At 41.5% G+C, this 23,479-nt stretch overlaps 1 protein-coding gene across 4 annotated transcripts in view; it reads left to right on the forward strand.

Annotated features, from left to right (window-relative positions):
• Positions 1 to 23,479, forward strand: part of LOC118646172 — a 31,665-nt gene extending 8,186 nt beyond the window's left edge. The window contains exons 2-4 of one of the 4 annotated variants that reach the window (XM_036288540.1): positions 18,117 to 18,660; positions 20,216 to 20,282; positions 20,347 to 20,463. In XM_036288540.1, the coding sequence (XP_036144433.1) occupies positions 18,548 to 18,660; positions 20,216 to 20,282; positions 20,347 to 20,403 (237 nt within the window). In that variant the 5' untranslated portion in view covers positions 18,117 to 18,547 and the 3' untranslated portion in view covers positions 20,404 to 20,463. Of the gene's footprint in view, positions 1 to 18,116; positions 20,080 to 20,215 lie in introns of those variants that run through there. The other 3 variants (XR_004963736.1, XM_036288535.1, XM_036288531.1) reach the window with 3 other exon arrangements.

A 23,479-nucleotide genomic window follows, 5' to 3' on the forward strand; every position in this document is an offset into this window, starting at 1 on the left:
TGGGACAATTCGCGTCATCGCTTGGCGCTGTCTCCATCAGGCTTGAATCACTTTCAACAAAGACCGACTCCGTTGCGGCCTCGGCCGCGCGCCTCGGGGATCGACAGGATGGCCTTCTCGAGCGAATTGGCGCCTTGGAGACCCAGCGCCGTGACGACGATGGCGGTGCCACTCGGGGCGACCTTGAGGCGCGACTTGCGGTTCTCGAGCAGGACAAGTGGAATACTGAGCTCATTCTTTTCGGCGTCAGGGAGTCGCAGGGCGAAGATCCCCGCACCGTCGCCGCCATGGTCGCCTCGGCTCTATCTGTGGCTGTCTCCCCTGGAGACATTATTTCTTGCGCCCGGATCCCTGCCAGAGGCGATCGACCCCGCCCATTGGTGGTTGGGCTCTCCTCCAACGAAGTACGCAACCGATGGATAGACGGAAAGCGGGCTAGAGGGGCTCTCGATGGTGCGGCCGTGTCGGAGTCGCTTGCTGGGTCCAACATCGAGGTCAACGAGAGGCTGTCGACTTCCACCAGGATTGTCCTCCGTGAGGCGAGGCGGGCCGTCAGGGAGAGCCGCCTGCATCGTGCGTGGGTCCGGAACGGCATTGTCTTCGCCAAACGTCAGGCTGCTGATCCGCCGATCAGGCTGCGGGACCTGTCGCATCTGGCTGGGGTCTCGACCGGCGCTCTTAAATCGGCATCAACTCTCTCTGCCTCCGCCCCCGCTCCCCCTGACGCAGCTATACAATACGCGACATCTTCGTGGGACGAAGCGACGTCCCCCGGTGTTTCTGGATCGGGATTGCCGGTCGCGGCTTCGGGGCCTGCGCCGTCGCGTGCTGCGACCGGGCCGGCCCCGAATCCGCGATCGACTTTCGCCGCCCCTGCTGTCGCGCCCTCGGCGCGCGCCGCCGGCGCCGCGGCTGGCCGCGGGGCCATTCTCAAGCAGCATTCTCGTGCGAACGTGTGACCAGCTCCCTGTGCAGGGAGTTTCGCTCGCCCTGGGCCCCTTCGCCTCTGCCATGTTAATTGCCAGTCTCTCCTCCCCTACTTTGCAGAATTTTCTGATTTTTTTTCCCGTAACACCTACGACTTAATCGCGCTGTCCGAAACATGGCTCAAGCCTCACGTTCCGGATTCTTTCGTTAGTCTACACGACTACCGCATTATCCGGTTGAACAGGGGGGGGAGGGGAGGGGGTGGCGTTGGCCTATACGTGCGTCGTGGGCTCCGGGCTCGAATCCTCGCTGCATCGCCAAATCTTTATTGCTCTCGGCCGGAATACCTGCTCCTCTCTATTTCCGTCGATAGTGGTCGGTCTTTTCTTCTGTGCGTCGTCTATCGTCCTCCCAAGCTGGGCTACCTCTCTCTTTTCCAATCCGACTTCGAGCGTCTTCATCTTTCCTTCTTGGCTGCCATTATTACTGACGATTTTAATATCGACCTCAATCGAAGATCATATGACTCAGATGCCTTCCTAGATTTTTGCACCAGTAATCACCTCTACATCGTCCCCTTCTACAACACATACCGTACAGCTACTTCTTTCTCTTGCATTGATCACTGCCTAGTCAGTGACCGCGCCCTTGTCAAGTCCTATTCCCAACAGCCTATGCCCTTCCTCTCCTCTCATGATCTCATCGAGATCACTCTAGACCTATATGTTCATCGCATGCCCCCTAGAATCATCACTGTGCAGGATTACTCCTCGTTCAATCTTGAGTCATTCCTCAATTCCTTAGCATCGCTTGATTGGACTGCCATCCATCGTTCCTCTTCTCTCGATGAGAGAGTCGCTCTGCTGTCGGCGTACCTTCTCGACACTCGTCATCTCCATGCGCCGATACGCTTCTTCTCGGCCAAGCGGCCACCAGCCCCTTGGCTCGACGCTGCCATCCGAGCACTCATGCGCAGGAGAGACGCTTCGCGTAGAACTCTTCTCCGTCACCCGTCCCATGCTAACCGCGAAGCGTTTGTTACCTTGCGAAATGAGGTGAGCCAACTTATCGCCTCAGCTATGAGCGACTATCTCTCGTTGCATCTCAATACAAGGTCCTCTCCTGCTCGCCTTTGGGCCGAGCTGCGCTCCCTGGGCCTAACGAAGAGCAAATCAGATAACCTACCACCTGACTTCTCCTCCGAAGATCTTAATAACCACTTCACTACTGCGCACCTCCTCGCCGGAACGCCTATCTTTCCCGACTCCTCCAGTTCTCCTCCCCTCTCGTCACTTTCCACTCTCTCCGATTCTGGGACCTTTTACTTCGCACACATCACTCCTGATACTCTACGTAGATCGCTCCTGAAATGTCCCTCAAACTCCGCTGGCCCCGACGGCATAAACCGTCGTCTTCTCATCGACAGCTTCCCGATCACCTTTCCTGTCATTCTTGATCTCTTCAACCTATCCCTTCATACTTCTATCTTCCCCTCCTCCTGGAAATGCTCCTATGTTATCCCGCTTCCCAAAGTCAAACATCCCTCGTCTTTGTCTGATTTCCGACCTATTTCTCTTCTGTGTTTCCTCTCCAAAGTCCTCGAACGAATAGTCCACGAGCAGCTCACATCCCATCTATCGCTTCACTATCCGCTTGATCCTTACCAGACTGGCTTTAGACAGTGCAACAGCACTCAAACCGCGCTCATCAGGCTCATGGACGACGCCAGATTAGCTGTGGATCGCAGGATGGTCACCCTCCTCATCATGTTCGACTTCTCCAAGGCTTTCGACTCCGTGCACCATGACCTCCTGTTACAAAAATTATCCAGGTTCCACCTATCTGAAGCCGCCTTACGTTGGTTTGAGTCTTACATCTCAGGCAGATCCCAGCGTGTGCGCGTGACAGACGACCTGTCCTCGCGGAGGCCGATCCTTGCTGGCGTTCCTCAGGGCTCTGTCCTCGGTCCGCTCCTCTTCGCCATTTTCATTGACGACATACAGCACTCTATTTCCCACTGCCGCCATCTCCTGTACGCGGACGACTTGCAGATATACACCCATTTCCACCCTCGCGACCTTGAAATTGCTCTTGGTCGGATTCGAGAGGACATCGCGTCACTGGAGCACTGGTCGGCCCGCAACGGCCTCGCGCTCAACGCTAACAAAACTAAGGCACTTCTCCTTGGCAGCACTCGCTACGTTAAAACCCTACGCGAGAACGGCCGCGTCAGTTTGAGCATCAACGGCACGCCTATCGACTTCGTCGACCAGGTGACAAACCTCGGTATCCGAATCTCCAACAATCTCAGCTGGGCCGACCAGGTCAAGGCCACGTCCAACAGGATAGCCGGTGCCCTGTGGCGTCTAAAATGGCATAAAAACTGCCTCTCAACAACGTTGCGCACGCGACTGATCACCTCGCTCATCTTTCCATTATTCGATTATTGCTAAGCCGTCTTCACTGATCTGACTGGTCAACAGCGGCTCAAGCTGGCGCGGTCGATGAATGCGTGCGTGCGTTTCATATATAATTTGCGTCGAGACGATCACGTCTCCCATAAATACAACTCTCTTGGATGGCTGTCCGCCGATGACCGAAGAGCTCTTCTCACCGGCTGCCTGCTTTTTTCCATACTTCAGGCCGCACCCCTTATCTTGCGCGAGATTTTCACCCTTGCGTTCCATCGCGGCCTGCCTCCCGCGCCTCACCGCATGACCTTACGCTCCCACTCTGTAGAACGACCACGTACCAGCAGTCTTTCTGTTGTTACGCTTCCTCTCTTTGGAACTCCCTTCCTGTGGCCATCCGCACCTCCAATTCTCTACCCTCCTTTCGGCGTGAGCTTCTCCGTCATCTGATGGGAGATCGACTACCGGCAGTACCCTAGATCTGCGCCCCCTCAATTTACCTATAGCATGTACCGCAACACCGCATTTTCGTTATCTTGCTATTTTCGAATTCTACCGTATTGTTAAACTAATTGTTTTTATTACATTCTATTATATAAGGTCATCTTGTATCGCCATATCCCCTTTTCTCTGTCTTTCTTTAGCTGCTCACCGTTATCTTTTTATTTTTATATTTACTTTTCATTGTTATATCTCATCTTAATCTTAAGCTATCTTTATTTGTATTCTTATTTGTATTTTTTCTTTTCTCTTTTTTTTCTTCTCATCATATTTAGTTTTAAGTATCTGTAAGCATCTCGAACTATTCATATCTTGACTAAGATAATGTACTCCTATACCGCTATCTTAAACTTGTATGCTAATCCAATCGTTCTTAGAGGGCCTGCCCTAGAACGAAAATAAAAGCTTTGTCTGTCTCTCTCTCTCTCTCTCTCTCTCTCTCTCTCTCTCTCTCTCTCTCTCTCTTTCTAGTTACCAATTCTTTTTTTACAAATTAAACATGATAAAATTGTTTAAACATTCCTTCTTTAATTTTAATTAAAACAAAATTAGATCATGAGAGTTCTTAGTGTGAAAAGAATGTTTGCTAGTTTAGTTTGGTTTGTGCATAACATTTAAATACTTTATAAGAAAAAAATAATGTATAAAAAGAAGATTGTGTCTCCAAGCATTCAAATTAATATTATCGATATCTATATGTCGCCAACTAAAAGTATAATTTTTTTTAATCAAGGGACAGGGTAGTGGCTCGCGCCAAGTGAAAGAGCAGCGCGTAATTGTACCTTAAATGAAAATCTCGAATTCAAGTGATACATTTTAGTTTATTTTTAAATCACATTATAATATATAAGAATATAATATATTTGTGTGTGTGTGTGTGTATGAGTTATGTGTGTATTAGTTTATTTTTAAATCACATTATAATATATAAGAATATAATATATTTGTGTGTGTGTGTGTATGAGTTATGTGTGTATTAATTTATTTTTAAATCACATTATAATATATAAGAATATAATATATTTGTGTGTGTGTGTATGAGTGTGTGTGTATTAGTTTATTTTTAAATCACATTATAATATATAAGAATATAATATATTTCTGTGTGTGTATGAGTTATGTGTGTATTAGTTTATTTTTAAATCACATTATAATATATAAGAATATAATATATTTGTGTGTGTGTGTATGAGTGTGTGTGTGTGTATAAGTGTGTGTGTGTGTGCGTATGTGTGTGTGTGTACATGTGTGCGCGTGCATGTGCTTGCATGTGGGTGTGTTAATGGCAATGATGTTGGTGGTGATGCGGCGCTGGCTGCTGATAACAGCATGATGTGGTCTGTAAAAAAAATTTAATATGTAATATCACTTATTTATTTCATTTGCATAAAAAATAATAATTGTAATACTTACAAATCTTTGATTCCCTCCTCCATAATTCCCTCCGCCATAATTCCCTCCGCCATAATTCCCTCCGCCTCCTGTAGCTAAAATACTTTTCAAACGACGCGTATCCCGTCGTTCTGCTGCTAATTTCTGAAACAATTAATGCTCCTTATTGTACGTGTTATGTCTAAATATGCAAAATACACTCTTCGTACTTGTCATTTACTTACTCTTTTTAATCGCTCGATTTCCGCGTACGCCGCATTGAGTTCGCGGTATAATTCGCCTATGCGATCTCAGCTAAAAACAAATAAAACTTTAGAATGTATATACAGAGAGAAAGAGAGTGAGAGAACGAGAAAGCGATAGAGCGAGAAAACAAGCGAGAGAACAAAAGAGCGAGAGCAAAAGAGCGAAAGAGCGGGAAGGCGAAAGAGCGAGAGAGCGAGAGAACGATAGAGCGAAAGAGCGAGCGAGAAAACGAGCGCGAAAGCGAGAGGAATTCCGTAAAGCACACATGTACGCATTTTTGTATGAATACGTAATGTATAATATACATGTGCTTCATGGAATCATATGTATGCGATGTGTGTAAAAATGGAAGAAAAAAAGGGACATACCTCTCATCACGTCGTCTTCTCTCGTTGCGATTCTCGCGCTGTGTGGTTCTCATATATTGGACGTCAGGAGACGGTCGTCGATCCTTTGACGTCCCTTCTGACGATCTTTCTGACGTTTTTTCTCTTGGTTTGGTCTTGCAGACACAATCAGTCATATTTGTAGGCATACTTATAATCGGTCGCACAACGTAATCACCCAAATTCTGAGAACACACTGCTATCTTGCTTTACTGCGCTAAGAGCGCCACGGTGCGCGGGCTATTCACTGTGTTAAGGGCGCCACGATGCGCGGTCTAATCCGCGGAAGTGAGGGAGTCGCGCATCGCGACACCTTGACTTTCGCTGATTGGGCCGCGCACCGCGGCACGTGCCCGCCCTTAGCGCTGTGATACACAGTAACTATGTGTTCTAGAACTCGCGGTTATTACTTTTTCAGTGGTGATTCTATTGTGTTTTACTCGTGTATCACGGTGTAAATTACGTTGTTTCAATACGTTGTCTATAAAATATATAGCATACATATAGATACACGCGTATATTACCACTTTGTTATACAATTCGAGCTGTCGATCGAGCTTAATTAAAACTCGATCGGTTTAGCCGATATTGAGATAATCTTACAGGTGCTCGCAAGTCGCCTGTTCGCGTAAAGATATACGGCGGTCTCGCGCTGCGCTTAATCGCACTGCTTAATACTTGGCGGCGAAACACTGCCGTGTCTCTTCATATATACATATACATATATATAATTAGACACAAAGTGCATAAATTATATAAAAACACAAATTTCACGTGTAATTATACATAACATTACACAGTAACGTGTGAATAATTTACAAGTTTAGTATAAAAAGTTTTAGTAATGTTTAATAAAGAAATTCGTACCCAAAAAATTGCCGCAATAATTGCGGAGAACATAGGTAATGTGCAGGAGGTGACTTTCAAAGAGAGGACCAGGATCTTTTTTTGATAAGGTAAGAAATAATTTTTTTTTAATTTTCAAATTTTTACATTTTTACCTAAAATCGATAGTTTTCAAGTTTTGTTTGTCTGGAACTAATGCAGTTTTTGAGCCGCTGGCACCACACGGCCAGCACGCATATCAAACGCGATCGTCTGTCCGTGTGAGCTCCGCGATTCGATTGTAGAGACGAGCAAACATACTATATTCCAGAATGTAAACAATTTTCTATTGCCAGTAATGATTAACAAAAAAATAAAGAAGCTCGAGGCTTGAGCCCCGAAAATCTGATCGAGTCTTCCCCTTTCGCTCGCACCAATTACTGTCTCGCTCGCTCACATTAGTTGTTTACAACTCCCCGCACCGCGCGGTCCAGCCGCCAGCGCGACCGAATCTAGCTGCGCGCTTGCATTCCGCCGATAGGTCGAGCTTATACGATAATTTTAAAAATTAATATCTTGAAGATATATATATATATATATATATATATATATATATATATATATATATACATAAAATCATCTTGCAGATGAAATCATGGGATTCTGATGGTTCCCCGGTCAGGAATACATTATCGGAAATATTTTTTTTTTACGTAAGGTGTACCTCATAGGATACCGATGAAATACTATTGAGGTTACTTTGTTCGGTAATACTCGAATCAGCGTCAACTCTAAAAGAGCACGGGCGGTCTCGCGCTGCGCGTAACTTGGCGCGAGATACTACCGACGTGTCTCTTAATCAAAAACCGATTGTATATTTTTTCCAACTAGGGTTGACCTGACGAAAAACTGATGAGATTCACATCAGGTAAAACCCGTTAATTGATATCTTACATTAGCCCTATCGGATCCCGATGCATGTCGGGTAAACCCGACGAAATTTCTACTCGGGAAATAATGCATTACGGTTTCATTAAAAAATATTTTTTCGATAACTAATCCGAAGATCCTTAATTACGCATTACTTTCTTAATAACTAATGCGATTTTTGTTCATTACACATTGTTCGTTACTTTTGAAATAATTAATGCGTTCTTTTTCATTACCTATTACTTTTAAAATAAGTAATGCAATTTTTTTCATTACACATTACTTTTTTAATAAGTAATGCGATTTTTTTCATTACACATTACTTTTTTAATAAGTAATGCGATTTTTTTTATTACGCATTATTTTTTTAATAAGTAATGCGATTTTTTTTATTACGCATTACTTTTTTAATAAGTAATGCGATTTTTTTCATTATGCATTACTTTTTTAATAAGTAATGCTATTTTTTTCATTACGCATTACTTTTGAAATAAGTAATACAGTTTTTTTCATTACGCATTACTTTTTTAATAATTAATGAGTAAAGAAATAATTATTTATTAAAAAATTAATAAGTAATGCATTATTTTTTAATTTGCATTTTCATTATCCTGGCGAGCTATAAACGAATTTTTGAAACGCGCAATTTCGCGAAAACGTTCGGAACACAACAAAACTCGTTCCGATGAAAAAGTCGATAATGTCAGGCGTGGGGACAACGATGATGATGATGATGACGGGGAGTATCCGATAACGCTTCGCGGCAACTACAATACGATGAGATGCGAGATCAAATGCGCCTACAGAATACATTTTGGTAAATCCAACAACATAGGATCGCTGCTGAGATTCTCACCGAAGCGCGGTGTACTGCTACCACGAAAATAGCACAAATCGGACGCGCCAATCAACATAATGAACGTGAACATTATTCGCGTGGAATGCAACGTGACCGCGGGTGCGTACAGCAACAATAAGTGTACACACGATACATGAGTTTTCACCGAGCGTGCCACCAGGATATAAGATATGGGAAATCCCGCGCAGATCATTTATCTGCCAATCACCGTGCGGTGCATTACAGATCTGATAATACGCGCCGCCGATCAGAACGGACGATTGCTTGATTTTCGAGGAGAAGAAATCACCGTCAGACTGCACGTGCGACGACGGTTGCAACTATAACGCGAACGTAAGATGCTCGTGCTAAACACATCGCAGCGCGCGAAAAATAACGTTATCTCCACACCAGTGCCGACGTTCCAACACTTATCTGATACTCTTGCGACGACATTTAATAATATTCAATCGTCCGGCTGTCCGGAGAAAAAGAAGCTCAACGCGTCGAACGTCCAATTTTTACAGTCTCTGGGATACACGGTACGAAACAGCTGATAACGATGACCGACATTCTAAACATCAAGGACGAGCCAATTTTCGACGATCGCATCGTCACGATTGAGACTCACACGTATAACTCGTTTGCCAACACAACGTTCGGGCATAGTGACGAGATACGAATACCCATACAGCAACAGGATCTACACGTTGCCGTTCGAAAGTTTTCTGTACATCAAAGGAAAACTGACGATAAACAAACCAGCCAAGGAATTTTCGGTGGTAAATAATTGCGTCGCGTTCATATTCGATGAGATTCGATACGAGTTCAACGGTGTGGAGATTGATCACAACAGAAATGTCAGAATAACCAGCATACTGAAAAACTATGCAATAGTGTCGTCAGACAAAAACGTGATTCTGAGAAACGCCGGCTGGATTTCCGGCTGGAACGTGAAAAGTTAATTTAATTTTTGCGTACCGCTCAACATGTTGGGGTTCTGCAAGGGTTACAGACGCGTGGTGATCAACGCTCGTCACTAATTAATTTTAATACGCGCGCGTAATGATAACAATAGTCTGATGAGAAGTTTGGAGTTGGAACCTGCGACTGATACATTCAAGATACAATGGCGCATGCCTTATGTACTGCTGAACGAGATACATAAGTTGTCGATGCTGCGTACTCTGGAGAGAGGACGGTACCTGAGTATGGCTTTTTGCTCGTGGGATCTGTACGAGTTTCTGCTATTGCAGCAAACAACTAAACATTCGTGAGCCGTCAAGATCGCTATTCAACTCAAGAAGCCGTGATACATCTTTGCTCTGCAGAAGGGTCGAAAGAACGTTGTGTACAAGGACCCAAGCCGATTCGATCATTGCAAATTGACAAACGTGAAGTTGTATCTGAACTCGGAATGTTATCTGTACGACGATATGAAATTGGATTTCGATAAAAATAAATGGGCGATTCTGTACGACATGTACGCGCGTTTCTGCAAGGGTTATTATGGATACGAATATCTCGAGCCGAACCTCACCGTTTCGACTTATCTATTTAACGGTCCGTAATCGATTGTTCTTGACAGAACGAATCGGTTAAGAGTGCAACTATGGACGTGCGCAGAGAATTTGAATACAAAGAGAATGTGCCGACAAATACCACCGCGTACTGCCTCATTATACACGATTGCGTGGTTCAGTACAACCCGTTGACAAACGTTGTGCGCAAAATCACTTAACAACGTTGTCTCGCTGTACGTTAAAGGAGAGAGGGATGAGGATGGGAATGAGACAATATATAACTCTACGACGCATCGGAGTTAATCACAGTCTTCTCAAAAACAATAGTCATGTCTGCACCAACGTTCGTAGAACTGCAAGGTTTCATCGTTGTGTAAGAGTTTTTAAAGTTAGGCGCCCGAGTGCGGTAGCGCGCGCGACGATCCGTCTGCGAGGCTCGCGTATCTCTCGTCTTTTGTTATAGCGTCGGCGTCGTCGTCGCGAGAGAGAGCTTTGCGGAGACAGACGCACATAGCGGTCCGAGCAAAGTTTTGCACAAATTTACGAAAATAAGAACTTAATCCAATGAAACTCTGTACAGTTGGAAGAAGCTTTGTTGTGAAGGAATTTGCCTGTCTCATAGATAGATTCGAACTCACTTATTATGTTGTTAAATGCTTCACACCATGGCATAGTCTCACCAAGGCGGAGAGACATAAGGCGATGTGGTTGAATAAGAATTATCATGGGAGGATGGAATGGTTCCACACATCATGGCTAGGAGTTTGATAACAAAGGCGATGCTGGGTACAACGACGACTGATGACGAAAATATTGTGTACGTCAAGGGACGTGAGAAACGAGAATGACTGCGGGATTTGCTTTTGGACGAGGCAAGACAGGAAGCTTACGTCAAAAATATCGAGACGCATTATGAAGACATAGAACCTCTAAACAAGTTGGACATAACAAACACTTTACGATGTCAGAATCATGTAAACAACTGCGCTTTACAAAATGTATTTAAGCTGTTTAATTGGTGGTTTAAGATTAAAAAATAAATATATATATATATATACCGTGTCCATTTTTACATATTTTTATCCTCTCGTATTTCCCTTTTTTCCCCATCTCGTTTTATTTATACAATAATTTTTTAAGTTAATTTTTTAAGTTAAAATTATATGTAGGAAAAAATAATTCTAACAATATAATTTTCTTTCGCACATTTATTTGTTATATATAAAGCATAATATACAATATGATTCATAACGCAAGTAATTAGCTCATAGTCTACAAGTCTGGTTTTTTAATAATTTCATTACACATTTTATTTGTCATGTAAAGCATCATATACAATATTATTCAAAGCGTAAGCAATTAGCTCGCACTCTACGAGACAAGTTTTATCATATTTTTCGCGCAATAATTTTACAGCGTCGCTTTTATTAGTGATATGGTTTTGACGCAAAATAGTAATAAACTTCTTATATTTATCACTCGCGCTATATGTCTTTTGATGCATTTGATGGCATACATAGTCGACACAATCTTCAAGTTCGAATAGGAACAGTAAGATTGACGGCTTCATGTACATATAATTATCACGCAACGTCAACTTTACAATATCTTCACGTATTTTTACAAGTTCTATAACCACATCGCGAATCGAAACTTTTGAAGATACACTTGACTGCACAAATCGTTTAATATCTGTACGTTGCTCCATGAACGTTTTCTATATTGCGTATGGCAATTATCCGATTGCCTTTGTTGTCGCCAATCAGTATTTCCACATAGGATATAGGTCCCAAGCTGATTCCAATGTCCAAATATTTGTATGCTGTGGCGGTCAAAGCGTATCTCCTTCCCAAGATGTGTGGAGTATAGCGCGGCTGCGATAATGTTCTGTAAACAGAATATAACGAGCTATAGAAAAATATAGGATATTAATATAAAAAAGAATTTAAAAATTATAAAATACTTACGGTTTATAGTACGCCTCGTTCTGTTGGATCGGAACGTAATATTTCATGTTGCACGTTTCTTTTCGGGAAACTTTTGAAATTCGTCTTCCACCGATCGACTGAGGAGCAACGTTGTCGAGGAGTTTTGCTGTCTGTCTTGTAACATACGAGTGATGCGGTACCTTTGCCAGAACTCTTCTTATATTGTACACCCTTCCACAAATTTCTTAGTCCTTTGTCTGAACTAGAGCATTCATCAGCCCCGACAAAATTACAGCGTTGCCAACGTTTTAGCTAGATCACGTAATCATCTACCCGAGTAGAAAATGTAATAGGGTACTGATATGGCCCTGATAAGGCTTCCTTAAAATTAATCAGGCTCTAATAAGGATATATAAGTAGGGCCTGAAAAGGAAGTGAAATAAATGGTTTAAGAGCACCTTAAAGGAAAAATTATCAGGGCCCTATAAGCAAATATTAACAGGGCCTTACAAGAAAATCTAGGTATGCCGATTCGGGCCAGATCATAAATACCGTATTCGAGCCAGATCTGGCAACCCCCAATTGATTCTGATAAGGGATGTAATAAAAATAAAAATTTAGGGGCCATATTATGTATACCATATCCAGATCAGGACCAAACGTCAAATCCGGCATGCCTGATTCAGTCATTATTACAGCATTTTCTGCAATCGAAAAAACGGTCACCCATCTATCTGCAAACTACCTTGAACGCTGCTTGACTTTTAAGATCGTACAGGAACTGACACCTCGAGTTGAACCATGAACCTTTGATGTTTGTGAATACTTATATGTTATACATACGGGTTGTAGATCAATTCAATAGATGTTAAAAACATGAAATATGTTTAGTTAAATTATATTTTTATAAATAAATATTAATTAACAGATTTTTTTATTAATTTTCACATACAAGTAATAGCATGTGGAATAACTTAAGAAACGATCGTTTTAATGAAAAAAAAAAAAAAAAAAAAAAAAACGAATTTTTGCAACAAAAATTAGTTGCAAACAATTTTTTAAATAATTTGTTATAAACAAGAAACATATATATTATAAACATTATATTATTTGTTATAAACATGGACATATTATACATGTTTCTATTGTGGTTTATTTTAGGCTAGGATAATTATTTGTTAATTTGTTTATAACAAATTGTAAAAAAAAATTTTTTTGTAACTATTACAAAAATTATTGCCAAGAACTGCATTAACATTTTTTCGATATCGCGATTTGTCCTTATTAGTTTTTCGTAACCAAATCTTACTTAGTAAATCTAAGGCATCCTTAATAGTACCTTGTAAGGCCCTTATTAGCTTTTCGTAACAAAATCTTATTTAATAAATCTAAGGCATCCTTAATAGTACCTTGTAAGGCCCTTATTAGCTTTTCGTAACAAAATCTTATTTAATAAATTTAAGGCATCCTTAATAACACCTTGTAAGGCCCTTGTTAGTTTTTCATAACAAAATCTTACTTAGTAAATCTAAGGCATCCTTAATAGTACCTTGTAAGGCCCTTATTAACTTTTCGTAACAAAATCTTACTTAATAAATCTAAGGCATCCTTAATAGTACCTTGTAAGGCCCTTTTTCGCTTTCCGTAACAAAATCTTACTTACAAGGAAACGGACAGAACTGTCCCTCACCGATTTTAATGAGCTTCGGATATGTTGTAGAACATAAGAAAATATTAGACCCATATTTTTTTTTATCTGCGTATCTCGACATTTAGGGGTTGAAACCACCCCTCGAAAATAACGCATTTTTTCGTTTTTTGCGAATATCTTTGAAAATATAAGGTTTATGAAAAAATGTTCTATACGAAAGTTTTATGGCATTTTATACTCTTTACAACAGTATATTTATATTTTTTAAAAATTTCAAATTTTTTAATTTAACCCTTCACCCTTCATCCCTTTTTTTCAACATTTTAAAAATTTTGTAAGGACAAAAATTAAAGAGCATTAAAAGCCGAATCCACCCATATATAATAACATATGGGTTCCATCATTCTCAATTATTAGCAAAACGAGATAGTAATCTCGCGCTATAGGTGCTGCGCTAGAAGTAGTGTTGCGTTATTTCTTTAGTCGCGTCACACTCAATAACTGCCTCTTCTGCGTATATTTTTATATTAAAACATAAAAATGGATTAATCTTAATTATATAATACGCAACGTATTACACGATATAAAGCATAAATGCATATATATAACAAAAGTAGCATATATATACGTATGTGCCTACGTACATTTTCATTGTTACAAATGCGAATATAAATTAATATGAAGCAAAATATTTTTTAACGTTTAAAACTGCAAATACAATATAACAAAATATATAATATCAAGAGAAAAATATAAAACATAAACTGCAATAACTATTTGCATAATTATATTATTTACACTATATGCACGTAGCACGCTCTGATAATAAAGATAATATAAGTATATAAGTATATAATTTAATTTAATTTGAAGTTTGAAAATACATTTATACGGATGTATATATACATTTTGCATACGACACGGACAAATAACTTTAATATCAGTGTTGATAGAGGGACCGGTTGTTTTCGCGCAAGTGCATCACGTGAGGCTTCAAAAAAATATCCATTAGTAATAGGAAGGAGATCTTTGATCGTACATCTTGCACACGACAACGTATAAATATAGTAACAGTGATAGACGGATCAGTTGTTCTCGCGCAGGCGTGAGGCTTAAATAAAGCATCATCTCCTTCCTATTACTAATAGATACTTTATTGAAGCCTCTCGCCTGCGCGAGAACAACCGATCCGTCTATCACTGTTACTATATTTATACGTCGTGTGCAAGATGTACGATCAAAGATCTCCTTCCTATTACTAATGGATATTTTATTGAAGCCTCACGTGATGTGCTTGCGCGAAAACAACCGGTCCCTCTATCAACACTGATATTAAAGTTATTTGTCCGTGTCGTATGCAAAATGTATATATACATCCGTATAAATGTATTTTCAAACTTCAAATTAAATTAAATTATATACTTATATACTTACATTATCTTTATTATCAGAGCGTGCTACGTGCATATAGTGTAAATAATATAATTATGCAAATAGTTATTGCAGTTTATGTTTTATATTTTTCTCTTGATATTATATATTTTGTTATATTGTATTTTCAGTTTTAAATGTTAAAAAATATTTTGCTTAATATTAATTTATATTCGCATTTGTAACAATAAAAATGTACGTAGGCACATACGTATATATATGCTACTTTTGTTATATATATGCATTTATGCTTTATATCGTGTAATACGTTGCGTATTATATAATTAAGATTAATCCATTTTTATGTTTTAATATAAAAATATACGCAGAAGAGGCAGTTATTGAGTGTGACGCGACTAAAGAAATAACGCAACACTACTTCTAGCGCAGCACCTATAGCGCGAGATTACTATCTCGTTTTGCTAATAATTGAGAATGATGGAACCCATATGTTATTATATATGGGTGGATTCGGCTTTTAATGCTCTTTAATTTTTGTCCTTACAAAATTTTTAAAATGTTGAAAAAAAGGGATGAAGGGTGGGTTAAATTAAAAAATTTGAAATTTTTAAAAAATATAAATATACTGTTGTAAAGAGTATAAAATGCCATAAAACTTTCGTATAGAACATTTTTTCATAAACCTTATATTTTCAAAGATATTCGCAAAAAACGAAAAAATGCGTTATTTTCGAGGGGTGGTTTCAACCCCTAAATGTCGAGATACGCAGATAAAAAAAAATATGGGTCTAATATTTTCTTATGTTCTATAACATATCCGAAGCTCATTAAAATCGGTGAGGGACAGTTCTGTCCGTTCCCTTGTAAGTCCCAAGTGAAAATTTTTTCTTGCGAATTTCGGTGTTTTCGCGGCAGTGCTGTTTGCCCCCGCACGAGTGCTTTCGAAGTCTCTCAAAGCCCGAAGCGCTAAAGTCAATATTGACGAAGATGCAGCCACTTAAAGTTTCAAAAGATTTCTAAGTTTACGAGAAAAAATTTTTTTTGGAATATTGAAGTTCTCGCTAGAATTCTGTTGGCCCCCGCACGAGTACTTTTGATGTCTCTTCTGACTTAAAGCGCTAAGGTTAGTGTTAACAAAGTTGCAGCCACTCAAAGTTTCAGATTTGAAAAATTTCTAAGTTCCGAGTGAAAATTTTTTCTTGCGAATTTTGATGTTTTCGCGGCAGTGCTGTTTGCCCCCGCACGAGTGCTTTCGAAGTCTCTTAAGGCCCGAAACGCTAAAGTCAATATTGACGAAGATGCAGCCACTTAAAGTTTCGAAAAATTTCTAAGTTTACGAGAAAAATTTTTTTTCGAAATTTTAAAATTTTCGTTGGAGTTCCGTTGGCCCCCGCACGAGTGCTTTTGATGTCTCTTATGACTTAAAGCGCTAAGGTTAGTATTAACGAAGTTGCAGCCACTTAAAGTTTCAGATTTGAAAATTTTCTAAGTCCCAAGTGAAAATTTTTTCTTGCGAATTTCGGTGTTTTCGCGGCAGTGCTGTTTGCCCCCGCACGAGTGCTTTCGAAGTCTCTTAAGGCCCGAAGCGCTAAAGTCAAAATTGACAAAGATGCAGCCACTTAAAGTTTCAGATTTGAAAAATTTTTAAGTCCCAAGTGAAAATTTTTTCTTGCGAATTTCGATGTTTTCGCGGCAGTGCTGTTTGCCCCCGTACGAGTGCTTTCGAAGTCTCTTAAGGCCCGAAACGCTAAAGTCAATATTGACGAAGATGCAGCCACTCAAAGTTTCTTCGTCTTCAAAAATTTTCTAAGTTCCCGAGAAAAAATTTTTTTTTGCGAATTTTGGTGTTTTCGCGGGAGTGCCGTTTGCCCCCGCACGAGTGCTTTCGAAGTCTCTTATAGCCCGAAGCGCTAAAGTCAAAATTGACAAAGATACAGCCAAATTTTGGATTTTACTTTAATTTTAAATTCTGGGGTTATTTTGATTGCACTCTCTTCGCACTCATCGGTGCACTGTAGTACTCTTTGAAATCTTTTGAAATCCGCAAGAAAAAATATTTTTTTTTAAATGGGGGGCTGCGTGAAGTTGGCCCCCCCATTTTTGAAATTGGAATTTCTTTGCTTTAAACGGTTGCACTCTTTTTTAATTTGACTCAGCACTGTTGCACTCGTGCGGGGGCAACTGGCACTCCGATTAATTTTTTTAAAATTTAAAAATGTGGGGCTAACTTCACAGTCCTGTGAAGTTGGCCCCCCTATTTTTGAAATTGGAATTTCTTTGCTTTAAACGGTTGCAGTCTTTTTAAATTTGACTCAGCACTGTTGCACTTGTGCGGGGGCAACTGGCACTCCGATTAATTTTTTTAAAATTAAAAAATGTGGGGCTAACTTCACAGTCATCGCTCATGTTCCCCTCTACTGGCGCCTCAGCCAATCGGACACGTTTGGTGGTTGGAGTTGACATTCGCACTGAAAAGTGCGGTTATGGCACTTAAAAGTATCTTTAATTTAACATTGTATATTTTCACAGGCGTATAGCCTGTTCTGGCGTCTGCACTTTGCAGTGCCACCATCTACACTCGATCCTGTCTTATACGCAGGATGCTCTGAATACCTTAATTCTAAACTTACAAATAAATATGCATATAAAATAATAAAGAACATGCAATATGCGTATGAAATGACAAAAGAAATGTTTAAACGAAATAATATGCTAAACGTTAACGTGAAAAGATAACCTACGAGCTGTTTTGACAGCTCCGGCATACTCAATGCATTTAAAGAGAAAATAATAGTAAGTGGACTTTACGCCTTTCAGAAAAGAAAACAAAATATTAATTTCGCGTCATCTTTGCGCTTACGAACTAAACGTACAATAAACTTTACGCTTAACGTTTCTTAAATATATAACTAAATACTAGCTCGCGATACTTAGCTTCTCGCTTTTCTATAGACTGTAAATTAATAATTTTAACGCAATTTCAGTTGCGCCTTGTTGAATATTTCGCGGTTCTTATTTGTTCCTCGCGAACGTTTTACTAAATGTTAGGTTAACAAACAAACGATTTATTACTAAAATAAAAAAAAGAATATATTTTAAAATAAAACAAAAGTTTTAACGCGCTCTCTAAAAATTTTTTAAAACGCGCTATTTATTATTGGTTTAGGATTTTGCTTTGCCCAACCTTCTCAGACGCACGCTGGATGCTCGCACCGTACTCCGTTCCCTGTGTGTGGTCGTCGGGGTCGAAGTCACTGCTCCTCGCAGCTCGGCTGCATTCTCTGGCTCGCTCCGCTGCTCCTCGATTCCTGTGCCCCCGGCAGGCGGTTTCAAGGTTAGGTTGTAACCGGGTTAAGCTAACGAAAGAGTATGCTTCGGAAATAATATGTGCACAGACCTTTGATGTCTTCTCGATCCGGTCGATATTCACGGTCGCCAGTTCCTTTGACCATCCCAGGAACAAGGTTCCACGTCTCCGAGTCGTCTCTCGAACTGCCGGAACGCTCGGGACACGCTGTGAGCTGCCGTCGCACAGGACACGTATTCCAATTTTTAGGTTATGTCTTAACTAACACGAACGGTTCCCACTAAACTAATATGTCTAATCCCCTTTTTTCTGTTTTAGGTGCTGCTGCTGGACTCCCCTCGGACTTCGCTGGACTGCCCTCGGACGTCTCTGGACTACCACGCCCTTCCGGATTCACCCTCAGGTAAGTATGACACCAAGGTGTTCCCCTAACCTCAAAACCGGTTTTGCTAAGGACGATTCTCCCGTCAGAATCACTGGACGCCGTCTCCAAGGATGTAGACAACACACACAGAAGGTATGTATGTATAACACTTAATGTTAATGTTAATAACAAAAGATTATTTATTAATACACTTAAGATTTTCGTGATGCACATTAAGCCCGTACACGACGCTTAAATTCACAATCGAGTACGATTTCGTGGCTGTTGTTATGCGCAGTGCACATTCCGCACGCGACGCTAACTGATTGTCGTTATTCGCGCGGTAAAATATTTTACGCGACTTGCGCGGAGCTCCTGATACCTCGGAAGTTCAGAGCAGAAAGCTGTCGATATTCCGCGCGCCCTCCTTTTATCCTGGCGCCCGTCGCTGTCCTCCACCAATCAGCGGATAGCGTCGGTTTTCTGACTGTCCAATCCCGTTCGGGCTTCCCTCTCCGCGTCTGGAACGCCAATCAGGATGTTCTGTCGTGGCGCCGTTTCGTTCAGCCAATGGGAAGATGCCTGGGTGATGATGGCTCCCCTCCAGCTTTTCTGGGCCAATGGGATGACTCCAAGAGACCGGGTGTTCATACGCACTGAAAAGTGCGGTTGGTGCAACTGTTTACCCCCTCCATGCTTCCTTTGAGGTTATGTGATGTCGTATCAATGCTCGCAACCTCTGCACTTTCGGGTGCCACTCAATAACTTAGGTGTACTTTACATGAAAATTCGTAATTACTATAAAATCGACTAGCTAACGCAAAATTTATGCTTTTCTCAATTGGATATGATATTTTAGGCTTTATTAGACACTTTATCTTATAAAAAGTATAAATCTGTTTATTAAATAAAATTATATATAAAAGAACTTACTTAACTTATTTCAGGTATCACATGCATACTTTATCGCATTTATCTCTTAGCCTAAGTACATAAAATGTTGTTATATAATAAAAATAAAAAAAATAAAAAACATAAGAACTTTGATATTGACTTGATTATGATTGCACAATAAACATATGAACATGACTTAATGCTAGTTCCTAGCTTTCCGATAGCTATTAACCTTACCTAGCGCGACTTTTCTAACTCGCAATCTTCAAAATAAAACAAGATAACAAAAGAAAATATAATCTTCGCATGATTTAAACCCAATGACTTGTGAATTAGCTTAAGGCTTAATAAAACCAAACAAAATAAATGTTTACGCAAACGCTACGTATTGACTTAGATACGCTCGGGCCGGAGACTCTTGGTCGCTCTGCCCTCCTGGTCCTTCCCCTCGACAATCTTTGTCTTAAAAAACTTTACGCCGCTTGGTCCTGGAGTTGGCTCGTCCTCTGGTTGGCTGGCTCTGTTGGTCGGTCGCAAGGTTGTAACTGGTACCGAGAATTGGAAGTTACGTATCGTAGGAAATGAACGATCACAAACCTTTACGTAGCACGTGTCCCGTGTCACTGATGTGGTCGCCAGCTCCTTTTTCCACCAAGAAGCAAGGATTCCTCTCAACTGTAATATCTTTTCTTTGTTTCAGCTGCCGTCGCTCGCCGCCGGATCGCCGTGGACTGCCCGGATCGTCACCTCGCTCAGGAACTCACCAGGTAAGTATTAAGCCTTTGGAACTATTCCCTTTGACTTCGTTTAACCACTTTATTTTATTTTCAGGAAGCTCGCAGGACTGTTCACGCAGGATGGCATGCGGGTACGTCGCAGGATGTTTGAATCACTCAACAATGCTTTGTTATTTTTGTAACACACAAATAAAATTTATTTCTAACTCAATAGGTGTCACAGTGTTAACAAAACCCCGTACGCGATGCTTGTTCACACACGAGTACGGTATGCTCTCTCCTCAGTCACAAAATATCCAAAAACATGTCCCCGAACGCGCTGCGTATTCACAATCGTGCCCGAGTCGCTTGCACTTAAAGTTCACATAGTGCAGATATTTGCACTCGCGATGTCTGCCTACACGCATTCAGCAGAGTTGTTGATTTCGCAATTAATTCGCGAAAATACGTCGCGTGTCGCTTGCTTCGGCTTGTTAGCGTCGCGTAAAATCGCGACAGCCTATTTGCACGAGCGCGTCGATTCGTGTTACGCTCTTTGTATCGCGGCTCGTCACCCGCGGAACGGATTTACAAGACTATGTATCGGCACTCTTAATTTGGCGCGAAAGTCGAGTAAAAGTCGCGCGAAAACTTCCGACACTCCGCACGATGTGTCTCCGATGGAAGTCGCAACGAAAATCGTTGATGGGAACACGCGTCGTTTCGTTTTATACGCGTCTCCCCCTCTATGCATCCCTGAGCCAATCAGGGCGTTGCAGCGTCTTGGTCGCTTCGTCCGTTCAATGAGCGCGTTCCTCCGAGTTGGCGGTGACCGTCGACCAATGGTATCATCTCTCCTCGTTCGCTGCTCTCGACTGACTGCATCAACCAATGAGGCGCTCCTGCCGGAGCGTGTCTCCCCTCCATGTCGGCGAGAGCCAATGAGCTCATTTCGGCTCGAGACTTCGCACCGGGAAGACCTGAGTAACTGGGGCACTGAAAAGTGCCGTTTGCACTCTAACGTCATGCAGGCGATGCCGCCTGCTGCACTTTCTGCACTTTCGGGTGCCACCGACTTAGAATTAACTTACATCTAACGAATAATATTAATAATATCATAATAATCATATAAGACATGCAAAATATAATTTTTAGTAAACTTAATGAAATCATCACGTCATGTCACGGTGACGTACATGCACATAGCGTACAAAAGAAAAGAAATGTTTAAGCACAAAATAATCGTAACTACGACGTATAAGTAATATTCCTGAATTAGCTCGATGAGCTTTAACATATTTAAGTCTACGTTAACTGAAACACGTAGCTCGCTGCTACTTTTACTTTGGCAATGCCTAAATGAACAAAATATATTTTTAAACGTAAAATAGAATTAAATGACACGCTTCGCTATCGGACTCGCGTTTTTCGTGCGCATAAAATAAACTAATCAAAATAATAAATTTTCTGGTGTCTCGCTGCACCTGTCTGCTTTGAAATAACAAAATAAAATTTACTTCGCGAGAGAAATATTTATCGAGCAATTTCGCGTATTTTACGCGAGTTTTACGCGACGTTATTATTTATCGCCTTGCTCTACGCTCAGTAAGATGCTCTAACCTTACGGCGGGTTTTTTCGTCTCCGTCCGCTCTGCTACTCCGTCAGCTGCACCTTGGGCTGCGTCCCGCTCGTCTGCCTGCCTGCTCGTGGATGGTGTTGGCGATGGGACCTTTCCACCACCTCCTGGAGGCGGTTTCAAGGTTAGGTTGTAACCGATACCGAGAATTGGAAGTTTCGTAACGTAGGAAATGAACGATCACAAACCTTTACATAGCACGTGGCCCGTGTCACTGCTGTGGTCGCCAGCTTCTTTTTCCGCCAAGAAGCAAGGATCCGAATTAATTGTAATATTTTCTTTCGGTTTCAGCTGCCGCCGCTTGCCGTCGGATCCCCGTGGACTGCCCGGATCGTCGCCTCGCTCAGGAATTCACCAGGTAAGTATTAATCCTTTGAGTTTATCTCTTTCAATTTTATTTAATCACTTTATTTTATTTTCAGGAAACTCGCAGGGTTTGTCACACAGGATAGCATGCGGGTACGTCGCAGGATGATTGAATCACTCAACAGTGCTTTGAAATTTCGTAACACACAAATAAAATTTATTCTCAACTCAACAGGTGTTATAGTATTAACAAAATCCCGTACGCGACGCTTGTTCACATACGAGTACGGAATACGCTCACCTCAGTCATAAAATTCTCGTAACATGTCCCCGAACGCGTTGCGCAATCACAATCGTGTCCGCGTTCCTTGCACTTAAAGTTCACGTAGTGCAGATATTTGCACTTGCGCTATCTGCCTACTCGCATTCGGCAGAGTTAATCGTTTCGTTATTAACACGCGAAGTTACGTCACGCGTCGCTTGCTTCGGCTTGGTAATGTCGCGGAAATATCGCGACAGCCTGTTCGCACGATCGCGATTATTTGTATTACGATCTTGGTTTCGCGGCTCGTCACCCGCGGAACGAATTCACAAGACTTGTGTATCGGCACTGTCAACTTGGCGCAAAAGTCGAGTGAAAGTCGCGCGAAAACTTCTGACACCCCGCACGATGTGTCTCCGTTGGAAGTCGCAACGAAAATCGTTGGTGGGAGCACGCTTCGTTTTACACGCGTCTCCCCCGCCGCGTACCCCTGAGCCAATCAGGGCGTTGCAGTGACTCGGTCGCTCCGTCCGTCCAATGAGCGTGTTCCTCCGAGTTCGCGGGGACCGTCGACCAATTGCATCCCCTCTGCTCGCTCGCCGCTCTCGACTGACTGCTTGGACCAATGAGAAGTTCCTGCCGGAACGCGTCTCCCCTCCATGCTGACGTGAGCCAATGAGCTCATTTCGGCTCGAGACTCCGCACAGGGAAGACCAGTGTAACTGGGGCACTGAAAAGTGCCGATTGCACACTAACGTCATGCAAGCGATGTTCTTGCTGTTCCTGCTGTTCTTGCTGCACTCTCGGGTGCCACCGACTTAATACTAACTTACATCTAACAATTAATATTAATAAACTAAAACAACCATATAAGAAATACAAAATATGAATTTTACTGAACTTAACGTAATCATAGCGTCACGTCACGGTGACGTACATGCACATCGCATATGACAAAAAAAATGAAATATTCAGACACAAAATAATCGTGACTACTACGTATAAATAATAATCTTGTATTTGCTCGATGAGCTTTGACATAC

The sequence above is a fragment of the Monomorium pharaonis genome, chromosome 1 (assembly GCF_013373865.1).
Source record: "Monomorium pharaonis isolate MP-MQ-018 chromosome 1, ASM1337386v2, whole genome shotgun sequence".
NCBI classification, from domain to species: domain Eukaryota; kingdom Metazoa; phylum Arthropoda; class Insecta; order Hymenoptera; family Formicidae; genus Monomorium; species Monomorium pharaonis.